General features: G+C 28.0%; 2 protein-coding genes across 6 annotated transcripts; one reads left to right on the forward strand and one right to left on the reverse strand.

Moving 5' to 3' along the window:
* Window positions 1-351: 351 nt before the first annotated feature.
* LOC145943718 (ABC transporter G family member 20) lies at window positions 352-17,432 on the forward strand. 5 transcript variants are annotated; one of them, XM_083051499.1, is made up of 16 exons: window positions 352-399; window positions 2,158-2,281; window positions 9,128-9,275; window positions 13,419-13,663; window positions 13,790-13,967; window positions 14,050-14,143; window positions 14,228-14,437; window positions 14,530-14,636; window positions 14,857-15,085; window positions 15,343-15,520; window positions 15,723-15,838; window positions 15,950-16,020; window positions 16,125-16,213; window positions 16,316-16,492; window positions 16,585-16,671; window positions 16,982-17,432. In XM_083051499.1, exons 1-16 carry the CDS (start codon window positions 367-369, stop codon window positions 17,191-17,193), a joined length of 2,298 nt encoding a protein of 765 aa, XP_082907625.1. In that variant the 5' UTR covers window positions 352-366; the 3' UTR covers window positions 17,194-17,432. The 5 variants fall into 5 exon arrangements, with proteins under 5 accessions (XP_082907625.1, XP_082907634.1, XP_082907658.1 ...); XM_083051508.1 differs by lacking the exon at window positions 352-399 and adding an exon at window positions 1,193-1,410; XM_083051532.1 differs by lacking the exon at window positions 352-399 and having other exon boundaries at window positions 2,141-2,281; window positions 9,052-9,275.
* On the reverse strand, window positions 9,455-12,358 carry LOC145943751 (uncharacterized). The gene is made up of 3 exons (XM_083051555.1): window positions 12,025-12,358; window positions 11,510-11,679; window positions 9,455-11,410 (listed from the first exon to the last, which is right to left on the reverse strand). Exons 1-3 carry the CDS (start codon window positions 12,356-12,358, stop codon window positions 10,157-10,159), a joined length of 1,758 nt encoding a protein of 585 aa, XP_082907681.1. The 3' UTR covers window positions 9,455-10,156.
* Window positions 17,433-18,276: the final 844 nt, after the last annotated feature.

The raw sequence follows: 18,276 nt of genomic DNA on the forward strand, positions 1-18,276 counted from the left end.
AAATACTGAATATTTTATTTGTAAATTCCTGAAATAAGTTTATAATCGTATACTCAAAATTTATTTTAAGAGAAAGTAAATAATTTTTTATATAAGAAAAATATTATAGAATTTTTGCTTTTATATATATATACACACGCATATATATTTTATTTCTTTATAAATTATTTAAGAATTGCTCGAACATCGCACAAAGACATTTTTTATACAAAGTTTCAATATATTACTAAGCATAAGCAATTGTTGAACTCTCAAGGAATTTACCACCGATCCATAGATCCCCACCTTTATCCATTACTATTACTTCGGGTGAATCTAGCGCGCTACTAAAACGGGGTCACATACAGTCTTTGCCGGGCTTGTGTGATGGACGGAACGTTCGGTCAAGTTTGCAATATCGTATATAGCACACTTCGTACATAGTGCCATTTCTAAAAATGCATCGACATTGTTAATAAAATTATTTTGAAAATCTGTAAAATTTGTGAAATTTTGTTAACAAAGTTGCCTTGAAATTTTCTGCGAAGTAAAAAGTTAATTACAAATTTTTTAAACACTAAAAATTTTAATTCTTTTATCGAAAATATCATGCCTTATTAAAATTTCTCTTAAGAATAAAATTCAAATTTAGAATGAAAGTGAAATAAAAGGAAGAATGATTTACTTTAACTAACTACCTATATAATATAACATGATATAATAAAACATGATTTTTTAAAGAATATAAAGTCAAAATAATTATAACTTCTATGCATCAAAAAAATTATTATATACAAAAGTGTCAATGTTATTAATAAAATGTCATTAAATCTATTTTAAATTACTTAGCAAATTGTGAATCATCAAATTTCAGTCACGTTTATGCGCTTTCTCTTTCATTAAAATTAGATCAAGAAAGTATAAGTTGATAAGCTTTATAATTCAGATTTATTGTCAAAAATCTTTAATAGATACTTTGACTTCTACATTATGAAAAGCTGAAAATAAGAACACAGAATTATTAATATTAATACAATTGATGTATATTTTATAGATACTAAATTCATTTATAGGTTAATATTTATGTACAATATTATAATTATAAATTATGATTTTTGCACTTTTCAAGTATAAACATTTTTATTTAATATTTTTTTCTAAATAATTTGTTGGTGTCATATTAGATTAGTTAAATGATTATATTAACAAGAAAAGCAAAAACCAGAAAAATAATAAAACGCATCATGTGTTTCATATAATAAAACGTACAGCAAAAATAATAACAAGTGAAAAGAACGGCGAGAAAGTATTAAAAAAGAACAATAAACGCTTGATTATTAAATCGAAAGCAAACGAACGTCAATGAGAAATGAGAATAATACTATTCTGATGTGAAAGTACTCCAATATTTTCGGAATGCTGCGTTATTATGTGCGAGTCTATATAAATTTCTTTCGTAATGATAGTATTAATGATTAAGGGGGGAACCTGGTTTAGGAGGCTGACAAATACATAATTTTTAGAATTTTTTTTCTCAGCTAAAATAAAACCAATTAATTCCAAATTTTAGGCACAGTTTATTATACATTTAAATTATGTACAATAATTTTTTTATTAAAAAATATTGAAGTTTTATTTAAAAAATAAAGCTATATTGATAGCGCCCATTTTTTACTGTGTACAACCTAGCGATCGTAATTTTTGTCTGAAACAAAAAAACCAATTCATTTCTTTATTGTTATATTATTACCTTCTATTTAAACTAAAAAAATTAAAAGAAAAGCAAAAATTGAAAAACTTTTACAACTTTAAAAAAAGAAGTTACAATTTTCACGAAAAAATTGCGACTTTTCTTTACAAAAAAAATAATCTAATTTAACTTTTCTCAAAAATATTTTAGTTTAAATAGAAGGTAATAATATAACATTAAAGAAATGAATTAGTTTTTTTGTTTCAGACAAAAATTACGATCGCTAGGTTGTACACAGTGAAAAATGGGCGGCGCTATCAATATAGCTTTATTTTTTAAATAAAACTTCAATATTTTTTAATAAAAAAATTATTGTACATAATTTAAATGTATAATAAACTGTGCCTAAAATTTGGAATTAATTGGTTTTATTTTAGCTGAGAAAAAAAATTCTAAAAATTATGTATTTTGTCAGCCTCCTAAACCAGGTTCTCCCCTTAACTAGTTTTATGACCGGAAATTTTTCTACATCATCGATGCCACCGCACAATCGTAAAGGTCAGCCATTCTCCCACAAATGGTGGTCTATGAAAATGTACAAGAATCCAAAAGGTGACTATTGAAGGACTCCACTTTCACTGAAAAAAATGAAAAAAGTGATAGGACGAGAAAGAAAATATGAAAAACTCGTCTTCTCTTTTTTCAACTTATCTGTACACAGACTTGTCTATGAAGCCTTTGCGTTTAACTCGTCTGACAATGAGCGTTATTTTTATTGCAAAAATTAAAAATTAATAAATTATCTGTTAATTGGTCATTTTCGTCATGTTTCATTATTCTTCAGATATATATTTTTCAATTCTACTTGAATTGAGGCTAATAATTAAACAGAGTTTTGTAATGATACAAATCACATATTTTTTACGTATAGGTACATTTATAATTATATTCTATAAATGTTATATATAGAATAAGACAATAAAAATTACTTTTATTCTTTCTTTCTCTTTCTCTTCTTATCTACACAATTGCTAAAATTACTGGATTTCATTAGACATGACGAGAATCCACATTATGTAAATGGCACATGCAATATTTGCTACGTCAACAATACAAAACAATATTAAACAATAAACAAAAAATATTGCGCGATATATATGTAAATTCTACGCATTTGCTTTTGAATGTCAAATTAAAGTCATTTAATGATGGGTAATAAATTATTATCATACTCGCACACCCATATATCTCTCTTACATATACACTTTGCCTTCTTCTGTAAGTTAAAGGATTGATGAATGATACTATCTAAAATAAATTAGCAAAAATAAAATGTATCTTAACTAAATAAAAAGTTATTGCTTTTCCTAAATATTAAAAATGTTATTTATATAAATAATAATTAATCTTTAAATTTTGAAATTTTAAATTAAAAATAAAAAGTCTAGTTTTAATGTTTTATAATTTAAATAAAACTCATCGAAAGAAAAAAATTGGTCACTGACTCATTTTTTAAAATAGAATTCTTCAAATTTTTTAATATTATGGCACAAACGGCATTGACCTAGAATTATACATTTCCTAGCATCATTTTACAAGACTGCAACTTATGCACGCAATGCATTCGATCTCTACAGCTGATTCCAACTTCCGTTACGAAAAGATTCTCTTAACGGTAGATAATCTGCGTACCAATTTCTCCAGAACAGAATATATTTAGAATTGAGTTTGAGAATCATTTTCAATTATCATCAAATATCTATGATTTTTGCATATATACAAATATGTATATTCATGTATGCTTAAGTAATAATAAGATATAACAATAAAATATAAAATAGATAGATATTGAATAAAATATGTAGATATTGAAATTGTAAATTTATAAATATGTTGAAATTGTACTTGTCTTTAAAAAATGAAACAGACTACAGTTTACAAAGAGCAATAAGTGCGCAATAATGAGAACAATTATTTTTGATTTATAATGATTGTGAATCTAATTCCGTTAGAATCTCTGGCTAAAAAAAAACAATAAACAAAGCTTATCTGATAATTATTATAAGCATCTGCCATTTAATAGTAGGAACGAGAAAGATACTTTATCTCATATTGAGCAACGTCCGGTATGAACAACCTTTTCCTATATGTATGTATGTACATACTGATTATAAGCGTGACTACGAATAATTTCTATAATGCCATATTCTACTTTAAAAAATCGTAGAGTAAAATTCCCCATACGTATTCTTTACATTTCCACAAAAGTTTACTTGAAATGTCACAAGTATTTGTAGAAATTAAATAATTTAGTAAAAAAATTGTGTCAAACTTTTACAAAATATTTAGTGATATACATATGTAATATCAGAACATTAGAGAACATTAGAGAAGATGTTTACTTAAAAATAAAACTTAAAAGTAAAACTTTTAGAATACGATATTTATTCTCTCTGCAAAGATTCGATAATATATTGTATCAATATAATTAGATAAAAAGATAAATAAATTTAATATAATGATTTAATAATGATAAAAGTAAAATATAATCTTAAGCTGCTTATATATTAAAAGCAATAAATAACTTTGCAAAAAAATAATATCAATTTAAATTTAAAAATATAGAAATTAATAATACCAACACGTTAAGATTATATTATTAGCATCACAGTTTGTGTTTATTTTACATAATAAATTAATCTGTAATCAGGGTTGGGCAGATACTTCAAAACAAAATATTTAAATACAAGATAAAAGATACTTATTGATATATATTTAAATACTATTTAAATACTTTGGTTTTGACATATATTTAAATACTAATTGTATTTAAATACATTTATAAATACTTTTAAATACAATTATTCTTCAAATTTCCTGATTATATATTGAAAGTAGAATTGTATGAAAATAGAATCAAAAGTAAAATCAGCACTTTGAAAGAGAGATAAGTTCATTTATTTTAACTTTAAACTTCGTAAAATAATAATAATAAAAATAATAGACATAATGGCATATATTATATAATTTATATATTATATATAATAGCATATATATTATAGTAATTTAAGTATAGGTTTTTCAATACAGTATACATAGAGTATACTCTATTTATTTATCATCACTACAAACTATAACTTTGGTAATTCTTATTGCCTTTTAAAAATACCAATGTTTCAAACATTTTGTCAGATAGAAGGCCACGAGTAGGCGAATGTATAAATCCCGCAAAAAAAAAAAAAAACTCTCTACAGGAGCAGAAAAACATAGACTAGTATCAAATTTTATAAACGCCTTTTTCACACGTGGGATAATAATGTAATTACATAAATTCATTTAAATACAAGATATACATTTAGATAAAAAATTAATTACAAAATTCAAGATACTTGATTCGATATTTAAATACTGTATTTAAATAAAATACATATCTAAATACGTATCTCAGATACTTTAAGATACATATCTGCCCAACCCTGTCTGTAATAAATGATTGGGCGTGATGAATTAAATTGCGAATCTGTTCGAAAATAAGTAGTATACGATACGTATTTGAATTGCAAAATGCAAAAATCAATAATTTTCAACATATCACTGTCAAGTGCGTGGGGATATACAGTAGTATAATAACAAGCAGTGTGCATGCTTAGAAAGCAGTCAGTCTTCGCGTAGTACGTAGTACTGGAGAACGATAAAATCAACAGAGAGTATTTATAATAGTTACATATAATAAAGCTCTAAAATTTCTTCAAATCTATAATATGTAGTATATTTTATATAGTTTATATCTTTTTTATATTAATACATTTTATATACATTCCAGTTACATGTGACAATTAATCCAATGTGATTTTTGACTCAGTGAAACATATTTCGATATAATGTGGAAACAATAATTTTTTTCTTAATATTTGATAATTAATTGAAGTGTTTCTTTTGTAATCGGAAAAATATTTTTGAAGAAGAAATTGTTCCGGAAAAAAATTTACACATATTTCAAGTATTTTTTGGAAGAGGAAGAAAATGTTACAGGTTTAATTAGTGTGGTATGTATTATATAAATAAACAAATATATATAAAATATACATACCAAATAAAATATAATAAAAAGATATAAATTACAATAAAATATAAAAATTTTATGATACAATGTATGACGCGATGTGCTCTTTGATTTGTATTAATTTTGAAATAAAGAAAATAAAATATCAAAAATGATTCTTAACACAATTAAATTAGATTCAATCAAAGAAAATTTAATTAAAAGTCACCCATTATATTTACACACATATTTGTATAATAGTTTTAATGTAAAATAAATTAGCTAAATAAAATTAAAGAAATTTTTAAATTAAATAGCATAGAATTTGATTAATTGAATGAGATTTCTTAAACCAATGTGATTGATATAATCCAAATTATAAACAATTGTATAAATATAATTTTTTGTGTAAGAAAATGATAAATAATAACGACTGATACGTATAATGTACGTGTGAAATAGTTGTTGAATAAATTAATAGATGTTAAGTATATTCATTTTTCTTCTTGTGTTATATTTTTTATTCTATAATATTTTTTTTATTTGAATTATCCTTTACATAATCGTGAGTAGTATCAAAGCCATAAACATTATGCATGAATAATAATCAAAGATCAAGATTGAGATATAAACACAAATTAGAAATTTAAATCTTACTTTAAAAAATGATAATAATAAAGTGTGCAGAATATTTATAAGAATGAAATAAGAGAAAAACAAGATCAACTGATGAACTGATGATAAAACAATTTCTTTCAGTCGCATTGTCGCATAATTGAGCGACTTATATTACTTATATAATTGTCGGCATTTTAAATAAATTTTTTATTTTTAATAGATCTATATTTAATACATCTGTTATAACACATCTGTAAATTTAAATAATTCCTTGTTGGAAAAATATAACTTAGAGGAAAAACAATCAAACAATCAGAAGGAATATTAATATTATAGAGATACAGAGTGAATATAATGTATATATTAAACTTTGACAAATTATTCGGAATACTAGACTGAGTAAAAAATATCGATGAATATAAATAGGTGCTATTTTCAATACTTACATAATAACAGAAGTTATAAAATTTTGCTGCTGAAAATGATATATTGATGACATTTAAGAAATAACATTTAAGAAATTAAAACAAGAGAATATATGTGAAAACATCATTTCTTTACAATTCAGTTTTATAATAAATTAATAAATACTCAAAATGTGCTCCCTGCGAGCTTGAAAGCATGTACATATATGCACCGATGAATCAAAGAATCGAGATTATGTAAATAAATAATGTGTGCATATTCTTTTGTTTTATTTTGATTTCTGTAAAAAATTTCTGTAATTACGTAAATATTGATAATAGCATCTATGTTTATCGACATTTTTTACTCAGAATAACCTCTCAAACAATCCGTCGAAGTTTTTTACACTCGTTTTGAATCGCTCTGTATATTAAACAATTATTATATAATCATAGCTAAAATGTTATTTTTCACCTCGCAATTACGAATTCCTGTGAAATATGTGCAAATGTCTAAACTTTTGGAAGTAACATTCATTACATTAAAGCTCTATACATATACTATATGTGACACTATACCATCAAATATTCTTACATAACTATTAAGTAAAGCAATAATATAATAAATTGAAAAGACTCTAATACATATATAAATACAAAATAGACGAAGAGCTAATAAGAACCACGTGCAGATATTATTACTAATCAAAATAATCATTGAAGTATTCTTACCAGATCTTATCAAGTCGTCAAGATTATCAACAATTTGTAAACGTTAATAATAAAATCTTGTTTTTTGCATGATGCATACTTTATATAATTACCTATCATATATTATCTCAAATACATTATCGTAACATGAACGTAACATTAATACAACATTAAATTATATGTTTTTAAATATCGGCAATACTTTGATTCTGTGATTATAAATATATGTATTTGTAATCGCTCTACATCTAACATTAATGTAAAACGATTTCTTGTATCGGTGGCAAATTGATTCTGTGATCTATTATCTAACTAATTTTCGATTCTAATAGACGGAATAAATTAAGCTTACATCAACGAATAATTATATGTATACGACAACAAAGTGTGAAAAGTGTTTTAATGAATCATTATATGTCAAAATATTTTTTTAATCAACCTTGCTGAAGATAGTCCAAAGAAGAAACATTTAAAATAATTAAAGGAGATTTTAAACAAGTTTGTTGTGTCTAATATTCCTTATTAATCTTTTCATACCTGATTTTGTATTTAAGAAAACAATTATAAATACATATTAATCATCATAGAACAAAATTGCCGCCGATATTATCATCAAGCCAGAAAATAGTTTCACATAATTGTTAAATAAAGCAATTATATATTAATCATCACAGAATCAAATTAGCGATATTCAAAAACATGTAATTTGATGTTACGTTGATGTTACGTTGATGTTACGATAAGATTATGTAAAGTATGCAACACGCAAAGGACAAAATTTTATTAACATTTACGAATTGCCGATAATGACTAATTGCTCTTGATGACAAGATTTATTAAAAATAATGATTTTCATTAGTATATACATATTATTTTTTGTTACATCATTTTTTAAATAAAATTAGTTGATTGCATTTTTATGTAATAGATACAATCCATTAATATTTCTTTCATCAATTTTTTTATGTTAATTGCATTCATAGTGCTACAACAACTACATTCTTTTATTGCAAATAAAAAATGCAGTTTGTCACTTTATACTTTATATCTTCGTTGAAACAATACAGTCATCACGATCAAGTCAGCAAAAAAAAAGGATTACCTTAGCAAATTCTATTGTTCTTACTTTTTTCTTCTTAACATTCTATCTGACACAATTTGAATATAAATCACATTTTGACATTTATTGCTTTAACAAACATATGATGACTCACATATATTATGACTCATCACTTTCCAAATTAATTCGTTATCGCATGCATAATTAATTTAGTCAGTCTGTTAAAATCGAAAATCTATTAGTAGCAAATTAAAATATAATATATATGTATATTTTAATTTGCTACTAATAGATTTTCGATTTTAACAGACGGACTAAATTAATTATGCATGCGATAACGAATTAATTTGGAATGCGAGTCATATATATATATATAAATTTTACAATTAATGTAGGATTACTAGAATATAAATTTTGTGAAATCAACGTTAATTGTCGAAGATAAAAATATTTCGAAAATAAAATTTCGAGATATCGACTAACAGTTAGAAAGTAGCTATCGGAGCAGTGTTTTCCATTTCCCATATTTTTTCTTTTCTTCCTACAGTAGAATTTTCAAACACAAGTCATTTGAGGAAAGACTAGTCAGCGCTCGGATTACTCAAAACAGAAATATATTGCAGTTCGATCGCTGAATGAACAATCCTCACCGTTCCACAAGATGGTGCAGCAAAATCCAAATGCAGTGATTGTGAAGAAAGCCGTGAAGTATTATGTACCAGAGAAACCAATTCTCGATGGCCTGAACATGACCGTCCAGAGAGGTTCCATGTAAGTAATCGCTATTCATTGAGTTTATACAAAAGATTAATCGTTTTCTCTATCTAGTTTTGGTTCAAATCAATTACAATTAAGGTTTTCCAAGAAAAAAGTTGAAAAAAACGTTCACCGCGTGAAAAAAAGTACGATAAAGTAACAATCATATCGATTTATAAAGAGATTACTTGTGTAATATTTTTGGCATTATTCGATAAATATTTTTAAAAAATATTAAATATTATATAAAATGTGTAGAATGCGATACATGTATCGCGTGGTATCTCTCCTACCAAGTCGATGTAATTGCTCCATCCATCGTTGCAAGTGGCCTGAAAATTGTCGTCACGCACTTTTCCGCGTACATTCACTCTTTGCTTAAATTGCCGTCAATTGCACAATAACGGACACCGATAATCGGCGTAACTTTCTAACAAGCGTTCAGATAAAGAACCTTTTTGGATTCTATCTCCGAACCTTATAATCTGGCTCAGTTGTACCTAGTCAACTAAAATAGTTACTTCGCGATGTTTTTTATTGCAATATGCAGATTTATTTAATACATTCTCACAAATACCTGATATATTTATCAGAATTAGAACTCAATAAGAGAATAAAAATGCACTTTTATGTTCAAGTACTGTTCAATATTTTTGCGTGTTCAACATTTTTCCGCACACGTGTAATTAACCTCCCAAGAGCGTGCTAAAAAGTCTTATAGGCTTATTTGTAGATTCGAATGTATGTGTGTATGTATGTGAATGGATTGAAACGAATACCTAATATCTAACATCCGGCCGTTCATTACCATAGAATCGATCATGCGTTTCGGCGTGTTTTCTGAAAGATCAATCCTGAAGTATTCTCCGAGATTTTCTTCTCGCAGTGTTCTGACATCAGAGCATTTTGGGAATTGTTTTTTTTAATTCTTTTGGCGATATTTCCACAGGATTTTCTGTCGGCAAGACTTCATCTACCGCTTCTAGAATCTCGTCCATTGCCGATATACTGTCGATTCTTGCCTTTATCTCTTCACGAGAATTGCTCTCGATTTTCTTTCTTGACAAGTGATGATTTTTTTGTTTTTTATCTTTGTTCTTATCCGAAGGAACAAGAATTTGTAACGTTCTTCGAGAAGGAGTCTTTGGTTCAACTATTACGTTTTTTCTCGAGGATTTATGCAATATGACGCGCGTTTTACCTCGTTTTTGTTTATCGATTCTTTTTAAAGTGCTCTTGTTGCTAATGTTCTTGCCTGACAAAATTGCACGTACTTTCTTCGCTTCGCTAGACCGATTTCGATGATCTTCGAAGTTATTCGCGAGAGATTTGTCATAAGGGGTGCTTGCCAATTTCTTTGTTTGTGAGATTTTTCGATTAACCAAATCAGCTTTAATTTCGGTAGATTTGTTTGCTATAAACGTTTTATTGATTAAATTAATTTTGATAGCGCTGGAACTTTTATTCTCGAAATCATGGCTACTGATATTCTTTACTTGCGGATGACTCATAATTCGCGTTTCAATTTTAGGTGCGAGCTTATCATTTTTTATATTTTTGTCTATTCTTTTAGTTTTATCAATCTTATCAGTCTTATCAGATTTAGAAAAATTCTTTATATTCTTTCTATGTAACGTGCTTGCTTTCTTAATTTCGATGTCTTCGTCACTTGAAACGCCGTTTTTGCTTTTATCTATTGAAAAATTATCCTCAGAATTTTTGTTCTTTTCTAAATATTGTTGTTGTTTCTCTTCGATTAGATTTTCTAGAAAAAATTCTGCTTGTTTCTGTAAATTTAAGAGCTTCCACCTGAAGCTGTTATCAAAATCATCGTGCAACTGTTGCAATTTTACATCGAGCAATCTGGTTAATCGTGATAAGCTATTTTGAATTGACTTGGTGTATTCGAAAAGCAGCTCGCTTTTTGAATTTAATCTTTCCCTTTCAAGCGTAAGTTCGATATTGGAGAGAATCTGAGAAGGTACATAATATTTAAATTCTCGATTCAGATTCATGGAACTTTGATATCTTTCAGGAATAATAGAATGTCGCAAATCTTCATAATAAATCGAATCTTGATGAATTTTTTTCGTGCCACGTTCTTGTATTAACGACATTGCACGTCGCAAGATTTCGTTGATGTCATCTACCTGTTAAAAATAAATAATTCATTAATTAAAATATTTTAAGTTTAATATGTCTCGATAAATATATTGATAAACTATTGAATTAAATTTGCGACGATCTACTAATTTGCTGATGAATGATCGCGACGTCGTGCTTGCAAAATCATTATTACACGTAGTTTTGCTAAATATTTCCTTTAACACATGTTTTCTTGTGTTTACGGATTTATTCAGCGTTGGCGTATCATCCTTGGCAATATTAATCGAAGTTTTCACTTTGCCGAAATTTACCTCTGAAAAAGAATAAATCTTTTAATTACATTAATAACAAAAAGTTTTAGCTGCTTGAATTCTGATTATAATTTCTTGTGTGTTTTTATATTGACTATTATATACAAAATATCAGAGACATATTTTTCATAGCGTGATTTTCAGCATATTTTTGTTAAATTATTACCCAAATGAGCAAAGAAAATTTGAAGTGGATAGAAATTGTAATTAAAAATAAGGATGAGAATAATTAATACTTTCCATGAATTTAAGAAGAGTCAACTTTTCACTTTTTTGTCTCACGTATATATATATATATATATATATATATATATATATATATATATATCAAAAATAAATTAACTCACCGAAATAATCCTGTTCATTATCAGCCTTATTATTAATCTCGATAATCTTCTCTCCCAATTCCAAGTAAATTCGCGGCTTTACATTTGCTTCTTTTAATTTCGCGATCAATTCATTGAGATCATCACCAAGCCCCGTTTTATTTACGTGCAAATTGATCGATATCGTGTTGTCATCGATCATCGATATCGATCCATAGACCGGCAAGGAAGAGAGAGTTCCTCCTACGAGCAACAGGATCGCGATGATATTAATAATCATCGTGCCACGGCGAGACTGAAGCGAGTTCCAGGTTCGCCCGATGATTTTATGGTTTGTGCCAGATGACGATATCATCTTCAGTTATATCGCGATCTAACGGGTAGAAAGATCGCACTGGCAATGCCTAGAGGGAAAAGAGATCGATTGATTTTCCAATCCTAACTGACGATTTCAGATTATATAGATATATTGTTTTTTATATTAATATTTATATATTTATATATTGTACACCTTTTTCTATGTTCCTGTTATTTAAATAAAAGTATCTAGATAAACATCTGAATAAAATAATTGTTCCATCTTTATTCAGAATATCTTATCTTTATTTAGATTATTAAAACACATATATTATCTTCATCATTATGTTAAGTAAAAAATGTTTTCTTTATATTATTTAAGATAATGTTTAACGAGTTCAATCTGTTAGTGTAAACATATATAGAATTTCGCTTTTGCATTATATCAGTAACTTTTTAATTGTGAGCAAATATATATGTGTTATCAGATAAAAATCTTCAAACAATTAGAAGTTATTTAAACGGAACATGTATGATTGTACATATATCAAAATTATGTAAATACATTTGAATATATTCTGGATAAACTCAAATATTGAAGTTTTGGCATTACGAATAGGTATAAACAATGAACGTGGTGTTAAGTTTATTTTTCGACATTTCTTCGACAAACTCTCGAAAATTCGAGAGATTTTGCATATCTAGGCACCATTGTGCCACTCGGTAGTCGGCCACTAATCATTTTTCGCCAACGAGCGATCGTTACGTTCGCACGTATTTAATGATCAAAGTCGTGCGTGATTGTGACCAACGCTTTATTAACGATCCGCCACTTGCCATCCCGTATTGACTGATTACAATTTACGGGGAAAATCGTAAACGCCATTGTTCTTCTGATGAGGCAGAAAACGCAAATAGATAAGGCGGATAGTTAAGACTTTCAATGGGAATATCCATACGGGGAAGTTATTATTACGCGAAATTATTTATTGCGAGACTAACGGAGCTTCATCTTCAATCTTATGCGTCCATGCTCGATATCGAGTGTCAATTTTCAAAATATTGTATTAATTAACCATTGCTAGAGCAATCCATTTCTCTTTTCTTGCCCGAAACAGATACGGATTGTTGGGCGCAAGCGGATGCGGCAAGACGACACTTTTATCCTGCATCGTCGGAGTTAAGAATATCATTACGGGAGACATATGGGTTCTGGGAGGAAAACCGGGCAGACCGGGCTCCGGGATCCCTGGACCTCGTGTGGGCTATATGCCACAGGAGATCTCCTTGATTGGAGAATTTACTGTGAGTGGTGCTCTCTATTACTTCGGCAGGATCAATGGACTCGAGGACGAGGAGATCGGTAAGAATAGAAAAGAATATCGCTGCGAACGATACATTGCATGTTTGTTTATGAGATTTTATGGCATGGTATAAATATTATTGCGAAACACACAGCTCTGCAATTCTCCCTTTTTATGTTTCCAAGAGGCGAGACAGAAATTTCTCTCGGAATTGCTCGAGCTGCCTCCAGCAAATCGTATGGTAAAAAACATGAGCGGAGGTCAACAGAGGAGAGTCTCCTTCGCTGCTGCGTTGGTCCACAGTCCCGAATTCCTGATTTTGGACGAACCCACCGTAGGCCTGGATCCAATTTTGAGTAACAAGCAAGTAGATTTTGCTCTTTCTTTGAAGACCTCACATGTGTAATAGTAGAAAAATATTTAAATGTATTTTTTCTCTGTGCAGCATCTGGATCTATCTGACCAAGATCGCTCAGGAGGAAGGCGTCACTGTGTTGATTACGACGCACTATATCCAAGAGGCTAAAGATGCTAATATGGTAAATTTCATTCTTTATTGATTTATCTTATTCTTTATCTTATTTTGTTTTAACATTTTTCAATATATCTTCGACGCTATGCAGATCGGTTTGATGAGATGTGGCAAATTGTTAACGGAATCGCCGCCCCAGAAATTGCTAGAGCGATTTCATTGCACATCCTTGGAGGAGGCATTCCTAGAACTGTGTCAGGCACAAGATAATACAATGCTCGTAAACGCTTCCGAGGTCCAAGAAGTCCCAGAAATCGAAGATGACGCGCATCAAAATGAAGATAGTTATAAACAAATGAAAGTATGTATGAAACAATTTATATTGTTTTAATTGCTATAAAACAATAATATATATAAAGCAGTAATATTTAAATAAAAATAAATTGTGTTAAGGGTCAAATTGCGGAGTACAAAGCGAGATCGATATATAATGTCTCGGCATCGAAAAGATTCAAGGCTTTGATGATAAAGAATGGCATACAATTTTTGCGTTATTACTCGTAAGTACCTATCATTAATTAATTTTCTCGTAGAGATAATATATTTACATATATAAGAAAAGTTTTCACTGTTCTCATCTCGATTTTTTGAACAACAAATACATGTCGCATACAAAATGTTATATTTCGAAAAATTCAATTTTATCGATCGCTACACGAGATTCACGTGTTTGTGTGTGTGACAATGATAATGATAATAATAAACAACATATTTCTTTAGAGGTATAGTTTTCGCGGTGTTATTTCCGCTGGTAGAAGTCGCCTCGTTTTTTGTCGGACTCACTGATAATCTGAAAGGTTTGTCAATTGGTATCGTCAATCACGAAGTTGGCAACTGCGGCAACATCAGCAACAGCAGCGTATGGTATGACCAAGAGAACCTCATTTGTCGCCTTAATAATTTGAGCTGTAGGTTTCTTCACGAATATGGCGACTCTATTGTGAAGCAGGTAAGATAATTTGAAAATCGATCATATATCGCGTTTTCTTTTTCTGGCACTCTTATCCGCAAATTTATCTAGACATGAATCGATGATGATATATGATATCACATCATTTGCTAAAACACTGATGCATGTGTGTTCCTCGATGAATCGTTGTATATAAAATCTGAAACGTATTGATATAAAATATATGAAAGAACATTTTTCACGTATAACACCTATTTTCGAGGAAGAAAAAACTAGTATTAAAATTTTATTTTCAGGAATATTATGATAGCTTGTCTGAAGCAACTGAGGCTACACATAACGGTGATCTCGTTGGCGTGATGCATTTCAACCACAACTTCTCCGAAGCTCTACAGAATCGAATTCACGACTTCGCATTCGCTGAGCCAAGCGACATTACGTACAGTACAATTGACGTATTTCTTGATATGAGTGGTACGTATTAAGCTTTTAAGAAATTTTGATATTTAAAAATTTTTTTTAATTATTTCGAGAGTAAAAAAATATAAAGAGATTCAATTCAAATCAAAACGCAAGTCATGTTAGATTCCGAACATCTTACATAACGGCATGAAAATTAATTAAAACGGTTCATTGACAGAATTACAAATATCAAAACATTGACATTTTGTCACAGACATGCAAACTGGGAAATATTTGGAGAAGAAGCTGTACGACCGTTTCTTAGAGATTTTTAAAAATGTGATGAAAGACTGCGGGTTTTCTCCAAAATTGAGCACACTGCCCATTCGAGTGAGCATATACATCTCTTATTATGTTGCAATTTGTAATTAAACTTTTTCTCTTACGCATAGCAAAATAAATAAGATAAAAATAAAAGAATAAAATTTTAATCGATTTCAGTTCGAGGATGCGATTTATAGTGATATGAACGATGGTTATAACTATTTTGTCGCACCAAGTTTTATGATGATGTAAGCACATGCACATACACTCGCATATAAACATATGCAATCTAAGTCGAAATAATAAATATAACCAATCATTATTTTGCTAAAACTATTTACACTTTTTATAGATTGCCCTTTTTTCTGGCCACCACAATCTCCGTTTCCTTGATAATCACAGATCGGGCAGAGGGTGTTTGGGACCGAAGTCTGGTTCAAGGTATATATAATTAATTTTAATTAGATTTTTTCTCTAAAATTATTTCTTTAACTCTTATTTCCAACTATTTTTTTATCATGATAACACGCAAATATACGACAGGTGTCAAGAACAGAGAAATTCTGGTGGCTCATATTATCACTCAAATCACACTTATAATCATCCACGTTACGATGATAATGATCCTATTCTTTCCTATATGGGGTTTACCATGTGAAGGATCATATTTCCATGTATTCTTGCTCTTGTTTCTTGAAGGTTTCGCAGGATTAATGTACGGTAAGTAGTTTACATCGATGTCGCGAAAGAAGTGACAGCAATTAAGAAAAATGAATGAAATTAATATTTCTTTGGCGTTAATACATTCTCAGGTTTTTTCCTCTCCGTTACATGCAAGAATCACACTTTGGCAAATTATGCTTCGGCTGGAAGTTTTTTCCCCCTAATAATGCTGAGCGGTGAGACTCCATATTTTCTACTCGATTTCGACAATTATGTTTTATTTTTATTTATTACTAATATTGTGCTATATTAAAGAGGGAGGTAGTACATATTATTAATGATATTGCTACATTATTTAATTTATATATATACATATATATATATATATATATATATATATGTATATACATATAATATATATTATTAATAGTATGAGGGAAAAACTAAGAAAAGTTTATCAAGATATACATAATATAAACAGTCTTTGTAGCAAAGAATTATTAATTTATATTAATCAAACTTTTTGATAATTTGATAAAATTATAGCATCCATATGGCCGGTAGAAGGAATACCAAAGGCGGTTCGCTGGCTAAGCTATAGCACGCCAACGACCTTACCGTCTATATCCTTAAGAGCAATCCTTTTCAAGGGTTATTCGTTGGATGAAGAGGAAGTTTTCATTGGTATACTAGTGAGTGTTGCGTATATATCGATTTTATTTATCATTGTTTTATTCGGTCTAAGGTCGAAATCTTAAAACGATATAGCATTTAGAAATATATGAAGGAAATTCATTTGAAAAGAAAATAAATGCCTTGCATATTAGAAACATGATTCAGTTAGATGCAAGGTATTTTACCTGACTGCAACCAAAGTGTATTTACTAATTTGATGGTATTATAGAGAATATGGAAATATTGTATTTCTCTCTTCGAGTGACTATTCTAGAAAAATTATTTTTGTGAAAGGATAAATGTAATATTAAATTTATGATAATATTTCTTTATTTAATTTCCTATTATCATTAATCGCGTAATATTACATTATTAATTTATATCTTATTTCTGTAATTCAAGAATTTTTTTTATTCTTAATATATATCTAATTGCTATAAAATTAATGTTCAATTTTAATAAAATACTGATGTTTTCCACTTGAAAAAAAATGTAAATGTTTTTAAGTTTAATTGTTTATCAACAAGAGCTTTTATATCTTAATTTACATAAGTTTAACATTTTTTTATTTGGATGAAAATTTTAAATGTAAATTTTGCTCCTTTGAATTATAAAAAAAAAACTTTTTTACACATTTTTTTTTATTTCTCCCTTGTAATAGAAATACTCCGTAGATTCCACTGCAATCTTCTTATTAATTAATATAAATTTTTTAAAGAGTATAATGTTATTTGAAATACATGCTAATTACAAAAACATTATATTTCTTCATAAAAGTCAAATAAATTGTGTATATAAAAATATAGGTATATATCAATAAATTCTGTATATATATAATATCAAATAATAATAAAAATGTAGTTTTTAAATATAAAAATAATATATATAAAAGCTAATTAATTATTTTTTGTAATAGCCTTACTAAATTTTATAATTTTAAAAATAAATTTTAAAATTAAATTTTATAATTTTGAAAAAAAAGTATTTTACATAGAAAACAATTTCTATATTTATAATGGATATTATTCAGTTTCGATAAATAATCATTTAATTATATATTACTTATAATATTATCAACAAAAAGCTGCTTTGTTTGAAAAATATAATTGAATTTTTTTAAATGTAATCTCGTTAATAATTTTTAAAAAAATGCAATATTTCGCGTG

Source organism: Prenolepis imparis, unplaced genomic scaffold, assembly GCF_030444845.1.
Source record: "Prenolepis imparis isolate NDT839.2.m4 unplaced genomic scaffold, iyPreImpa1.0 SCAF_1, whole genome shotgun sequence".
NCBI lineage: Eukaryota > Metazoa > Arthropoda > Insecta > Hymenoptera > Formicidae > Prenolepis > Prenolepis imparis.